We start from the raw sequence: 6817 nt of genomic DNA on the forward strand, positions 1-6817 counted from the left end.
AGCAATAATGAAAAGAAAAATAGAAACGGTGTGGGAAAAGCCAAAATGAAAACGCAAGTTATTTTTTGTAAATGGCCCTCACGTAGAAACAACCAGGTCAAAAGAAGAAAAATCAGCTGACATAGCACATAACCCAACAAGCATCAAGGGAAACAGATAACGTCGTGGCGGTGAATGAGATATAAGAAAAACTCAGCTCGACACAAAAGAAAACTAGCAAGTCCGGAAAAAAAATGAACGGTAGCAAGTCCGAATAAATATGCTTTATCAATTTAATACTCCTATCTACGAAGAGACTCCCTGCATGGGGGACACGCTGAAAAGAGTCCCATTTCACTTCTTCTCCACTTACAACACAAACTGATCTCGCCAACAGCACGCTGTTAATGCCAACATGCGAAGTCTATCTACATTCATCAGCGAAAGATTCAGGATAGCCAGGAGAACACAGTGCCCAGAATGACTGCTTCATTCCAAGATATCAACAACTGCAGCTCATAGGTAGCCAGGAAGGGTTGTCATCCGCCAATCTCTTTTGAGATTACTCACCGACCTTGAGCAACGAGAAGGAACCAAGCCAATTTCTTTGTGATTACCCGTCGACCTTGAGCAACGAGAAGGCACTGAGAAAGGCAGCAGCACATTCAGAATGTCAATGATTCAACTACAAATCTAAACAATAGCTCAAATTCAAATTGCATCGACTTGGGAGTGCTTCAGTAATGTCACAAAGTGCCCTTAAAAGTGGGAAACGAGAGAAGGCAATCAAAATTGATAACAAAACGAAGTTCAAAAGAGAACAACAAACCTGACATAGTGACATTCCCCCTGTCTTCATGCTAATCCGGTTTCAGCTTTCTTAATTTCAAATATAAGTTCCGTCCACAACGAGAGAATAAACTTTTCTGCAGAATCATCCATAAGAGATACAAGGGCCTCCAACATTCTAGGTGCGTCTACATGCTCTTTGGTTGATGCAACAACATATTCCACAAACTCTGCTATTTCCTCGCCAAAAACTTCAATCGACTTCTCTGAAACCCAATGCCTCATTCTCTCATGCAATCCATGCTGCAAGAAAGAAAAGGTGTATTTGATGGTATAAGAATGAGATGGGGGTTCATATTTAAAACAGTCTGCAAGGCAACAAATTGACTGGTTCTCATTTCGAGTTTGCCTAATTCAAACATCTTTTTCAAGTATGGAAATTTAAAATGGAAAAAGGTAGATAATTCTGTTTCACCTTATCATAAATTGCCCAATTAACATCATAAGCAAATAGTTCTTCCTTCGTCTTAGGGATAGCAGCAAGCAACTGTTCTGCATCCAAAGTTTCCTTGTTCCCTGACTTGGATGTAGCTTGCAATTCAGAATTCACCTTTTCTCCTGGGGAACTGCTGTTCAGCTTATCTGAGACTAGCACTGGTACAGATACAATGCCCTTACCTTCACCATTGCTCTTATGAAACCCATCTACTGTCCAACAAAGCAAGACCAAAGTCAGCTTCAAGGTAGCTACACTATGGAGAAGGTATTGTAAATTAAGAAACGAAAAAATACACTCACTTTCCCTGCGCTGACGTTTCCTCTCGTGTTCAATTGTAGATTCAGGCTCCATGGGAACATACGTTGATGATATCGCATCAATTTGCAGAGAAGGCTTTCCAGCTGAAATCACTTCTTTATCTTTCCAACCTTGCAAACAAACAACTTTATTTTCCCCTAAATGTTCCTCTTTTTCACGTTGTCTCTTGCTTGTCCTTTCCTCCAGTGCACCACTCCTTGTATGACCATCGCCTTTCTCATCACTGATGCTTGTAGATGCCTGAACAGACTGAATTGGTGAACCCAGAAATTTACACCTCATTCTCTCTTCAACCATACTGTGTATCGTTTGCATAGCAGCCATATCAGTTTCATTGGCCTTCTCTTCTGTAGTATTCTCACAGTATTTCTGAAGGTGCTGGCTCATGGCTTCATTGACATTAACCTGTTTAAACCCAAAAATAAGCATGGATCAGAACAGAATAAGCATTTCACAAGATTGAACCCCGGGGTGTGCAGACAGAAGCTTTACTTTTCTAATGTTCAGGCAAAATTTGCAAACGAAACTGAAAAGGTTTCTTTTTTTCAAATGCAGGTTCTCCTACGCCATGAGCTTTATACAAAAATATTCCAAAGGTGGCCAATTCCTCATTAAGAAAGAAGAGCATAGAAATATTAATGCTTGTAATGAAAGCTGCAAAGTCACAGTTGATTTGTAAGCACAATAACATCAACGGAAGCAACTTTACAAGGATAACTTCCTTTTATAGACAACCCACTGTAATCAATAAAATACTAAGATGATTTCTCAAATATTATCAGAACTTTGAATATTATATGATCTACACTACAAATGTTTTAAACAACACTGCAGAAGAATAGAGATCATTATTAGTTCTGTCAAGCCAATAAACCATCATTCACTATTAATTAATTAATTTAGTCTAACAAAACTTTACACCGATGCCACTAGTTTCAAAGCAAATTCAGTTTTTAAGACCTTCTAAGAGCAATATCATTCCCGTTAGGTCCAATTACGCACATGCCACCCCGCCATCCATTTAACAACTAGTGCGACATGAAATAATCAAATTACCCTTAGGTCCCCACATGGCAAAGCCATCTCCCCACTCACTGGTGCATGGGCCCACCTGTCAGCCCATCTTCTCACTCTGGAGAGGTGCACCAAGCCGCTCCCCACTACTCCACCCGAATTCACAATGGCAGAGCCACCTCTAGGTGACCCAAGGCGGCTACCCAGGCTTGACCTGCAAGCCTCTATTGAAAAGACATGCGTATTAGAGCTTGGTGATGATGATTTTATAGGCAGATTTTCATTGACCTAGAAGCAGTTAGGCTTTGCCCAGGCTCCCACAACTGGCTGGCTCCGCCACTGATCACATGGATGTGGGACTATTCTCCCAGTTCAATTGTTGAATTTATACTGATGTTAGCACAATATTTTTCAAAATGATGCAAATCCACAAGAGATATGTGATGTACTACAAAAGTCATAAAATAAATTGCCAATCCGATAATGACATATCTAACTAGGGCCAACTCCTTTCCAAGAAATCATATATCTTAGTCTGTACATTTATCTATGGATGTTGCAAGCAAAAATGACATGCAGACCAGTACATACCAACAGCTCTTGACCATCAATTCTTAGTTTGTTGAGCAACCGCCACGCACGAAGACTGCCTTCGGCAGATTCAAAATCACAAAAGCCAAACCCAGTAGGAGTTCCACCAATTGGATTTGTGACTGGATCCCAACTTTTTACAATTCCACAGACCTGTAGCAAAAATAAGGCACATATACACATCACTATCTACTCCATTATTCCAAAGCATATGTCATCTAATGCTTCATAGCTTTTCCTTTTATAAACTCCAACTAACTAGCTTTTATCTATAATAAATATTATGTAACATGCTTTGCCAGAATCTAATAGGTCAATACAATCTTAAGAGATGATCTTATGAGCTAGGTTGTAAGTACTATAAGTTCACAAGAGGCAAATTTAACAATATACCTGAAGAAGAGAAAGAACAAAGTCATTGTCCACTGTTGATGCAATCTTGCCAACATATACTTTAAATTGTGGCTCATTAACTGGAGGAACAGGTGCGATATGAGGTCTAGTCACAGCTCCAGGACCAAAATCAGTAGCTGGAGGAACAGGTGTCATAGGTGGTCTAGTCACGGCTCCATGACCTAAGACGTTAGCTGGAGGAACAGGCGCAATAGGTGGTGTAGTCACAGCTCCATGACCAAAAACATTAGCTGGAGGAAGAGGCGCGATAGGTGGTCTAGTCACAGCTCCAGGACCAAAAACGTTAGCTGAAGGAAGAGGTGCGATAGGTGGTCTAGTCACAGCTCCAGGACCAAAAACGTTAGCTGAAGGAACAGGCGCAATAGGTGGTCTAACCACAGCTCCAGGACCAAAAACGTTAGCTGGAGGAACAGGTGCGATAGGTGGTCTAGCCACGGCTCCAGGACCAAAAACATTAGCTGGGGGAACAAGTGCGATAGGTGGTCTAGCCATGGCTCCAGGACCAAAAACATTAGCGGGAGGAACAAATGCGATAGGTGGTCTAGTCACGGCTCCAGGACCAAAAACATTAGCTGCAGGAACAGGTGTCATAAGTGGTCGTGGTCTTGTCATGGCTCCAGGACCAAAAACATTAGCTGGAGGAACAGGTGTGATAGGTGGTCTAGTCACGGCTCCAGGACCAAAAGCTCCATCAATTACCGCTGGCCGCTGATGTGATAACACACTAACAGGATGATATGTGTGGCTTGGATGGAAGCCTGGAAGACCTGCACAGATAGGATACTGTTATATATACCTAAGGATCTACAGCAGAAAAAAACATTAACAAAATCCGCCTGCCATATTACTAAGAATTCAGCAATCCAAACACATAATGCATGATTTATCCTTGCAGACAAATCAACTTGGCGACCAAACAGAAACAAAATAACTTACAACTAGTTAACTACAGGAAATGAACCTATGAATAGGTTAACATCATTCAGCATAGACATGCAAGTAAGTTCAGTGCAGAATAACCCAAGATAAAACATTATACTGCTCTGATAGGTTTTCTTCACAAAATTCAGAGAGATCGTACATGACTGCGAATTTGTAATACATTACCCAGTATAAAGAAACTGATGATAAATACTCCCTCTGTCCGGAATTACTTGTCACGGAAATGGATGTATCTAGACATATTTTAGTTTTAAATACATCCATTTTTATTTTATTTCTGCGACAAGTAATTTGGGACGGAGGGAGTACCTTGCTATCAGTACAAATAATCAGCATTGTGTTTATGAAGTTTTCATATTTCTGCAACCTGGAGGCAGATTTATGTAGATATCCAAATTTGAACCTAAACAAACACAATTGTTTGTAGCAACTATTTGCAGAACTCGGAAAGATCATGGTAACATAACCAATGTACTACAATGTACGAAATATTTACAAAATGCTTTGCTGTCAATGGACTCTCATTAAAATGGTTGGGATGACTTGAACATAAAAAATGAAAATAATAAAGCGCACATTTTGGAAATGTCACAATTGAAGTTTGCAAAAATCCACAGTACGATGAAGTACGTAAACAACATGCACACTAACTCAAGCAAAAAGGTAAGTTACAGCATGTAATCAGTTAGACAACCGAAATACTATGCACTGCATTTGATTTAATGTAACAAGACAGACAATAAGCATTACCAAACACATCAAGGTCGTGGAAGCAAACCAAAACACACCAAAGGTCGTGTAAGATCATTAGATCATCTGAAACAAACAAGGCTCGCCTTTCTCGTAAGGCAGTGCATCAGGGCACAGCCAATACTGTTACAGAGAAGCAGTCAGTCAACGATAAAATTGTTAATCATAATACAAATGCAGCCATTTCTATATTCTAAAACCAAATCTCCACCTGTAAAAAGAACAAATCACTAGAATCTGAATCAGTCATCCGTCCCTTCTAAATTGCCAGGTCAGTTGCAAAAATTGAGTTCGGCAAAAGCGATCAACAATGTTCGTCGCAATAATTAAACCTACCGAACGGGTTAAGGGGGGTGCCTGGGTGCGGACCGAATCCACCCGGCGGTGGTGGTGGAGGCTGGTATACGCGAGGCCCATGGAAAGTGCCGGGTGGCAAGACGGGCGGAAATACCAGCGGCCGCCGCGTTTGGTAGAAGGGCGCCGGGTACGGCGCCGGCCGCGGAACGCCGGGGGGCTGGAAGGGGCCAGCAAACGCGATCGGGGCGGGGTTTGGCCTGGGGGTGGGGGTCGCAGCGTTCATCGGTTGGTTGGGTTGGGCGGCGGCGGGTGGGCGCGACATGGCGGCCGCCAGTACCACGGCGGGGGCGGAAGCGGGGAGACAGCGGGCAACAAGAAAGCTAGGGCAGATCTGGAGGAGAACACTCGGCGTGCGTACGAGAACTAAGAGGGAACTCTGGAGGGAGGTTTAGGGTTAAATCCCCCACGCTTCCATGGTGGCACGGTATTCTCTTCTAGGTCTAGGCCTTTAGGGTTCTTCGCCCTCTCCCCGCCGCCGTGTCGCACCCCACGCCGCCGCCGCCCCCCTCCAAACCAATGCACCGATGAATGCTGCCACCCACACGGCCAGGTTCAACCCCACCGCGATTTCGTTCACTGGCCCCTTCCAAGCCATCGGCGTTCCGCCGCCGGTGTCGTACCCGGCGCCCTTCTACCTCATGTGTCCCGCCTCAGTATTTTCACGTCGTCACGCCGTCCGGCGCTTTCCCCCGAACCTCGCTTGTGTGGGGCTTCGTCGGGTGGATTCCATCTATGCCTAGGCACCCTCTTCCTTGTATGGCTTTTCTTGTGGGATTTTGATGCGGTGGAAGAAATCTCATCTACGTGAGTCGCTAAGCTTTTTTATAGACAGTGACTGTTTATTATCAATTAACGCACGACAAACGATGAGCATATCTCGCACGTCATCGTGACGTGTTGCAAGGATGTCATTGGTTAAAATTTTGATAGCGCACCACACATTTGGTGACTAATGGGGGGGGAAGAAAATCAAAAGAAAGATTTGGAATTATTGATGTTTTATTTCCTTCTCCCTGAACCCCACGTGAAGCCCGGAAAGGGCAATTACTTGTTTTAGGAAAACTTATAATTCTCACTAAAGATAGAAGCTACAAGGAGGCTAGTGCTAGGTGAGTACACGTGTGCGCTTTTGCTATGATCTAAGCATTCCATAAGAAGTCCAAA

General features: G+C 43.1%; 1 protein-coding gene across 4 annotated transcripts; it reads right to left on the bottom strand.

Annotated features, from left to right (window-relative positions):
* Positions 1–225: 225 nt before the first annotated feature.
* LOC123103643 (uncharacterized) lies at positions 226–6085 on the bottom strand. Of its 4 annotated transcripts, none has more exons than XM_044525290.1 (8): positions 5633–5891; positions 5297–5419; positions 3584–4371; positions 3191–3343; positions 1567–1990; positions 1244–1476; positions 809–1071; positions 226–623 (listed from the first exon to the last, which is right to left on the bottom strand). In XM_044525290.1, the coding sequence occupies exons 2-7, from the start codon at positions 5352–5354 to the stop codon at positions 835–837; spliced, it is 1893 nt and encodes a 630-aa protein (XP_044381225.1). In that variant the 5' UTR covers positions 5355–5419; positions 5633–5891; the 3' UTR covers positions 226–623; positions 809–834. The 4 variants fall into 4 exon arrangements, with proteins under 4 accessions (XP_044381225.1, XP_044381224.1, XP_044381221.1 ...); XM_044525289.1 differs by having other exon boundaries at positions 5508–5873; XM_044525286.1 differs by lacking the exon at positions 5297–5419 and having other exon boundaries at positions 5633–6085.
* Positions 6086–6817: the final 732 nt, after the last annotated feature.

Source organism: Triticum aestivum, chromosome 5A (genome assembly GCF_018294505.1).
Source record: "Triticum aestivum cultivar Chinese Spring chromosome 5A, IWGSC CS RefSeq v2.1, whole genome shotgun sequence".
Taxonomy (NCBI): domain Eukaryota; kingdom Viridiplantae; phylum Streptophyta; class Magnoliopsida; order Poales; family Poaceae; genus Triticum; species Triticum aestivum.

Bases quoted from the DNA above. Each gene is read 5' to 3' on its own strand.
- LOC123103643 (XM_044525286.1), bottom strand. From the start codon at position 5,915: ATGTCGCGCCCACCCGCCGCCGCCCAACCCAACCAACCGATGAACGCT. The intron at 1,991-3,190 runs GTATGTACTGGT...GGGTTTAAACAG, and splicing joins TTGATGGTCAAGAGCTGTTG to GTTAATGTCAATGAAGCCAT. The intron at 1,477-1,566 runs GTGAGTGTATTT...TTTGTTGGACAG, and splicing joins GAAACGTCAGCGCAGGGAAA to TAGATGGGTTTCATAAGAGC.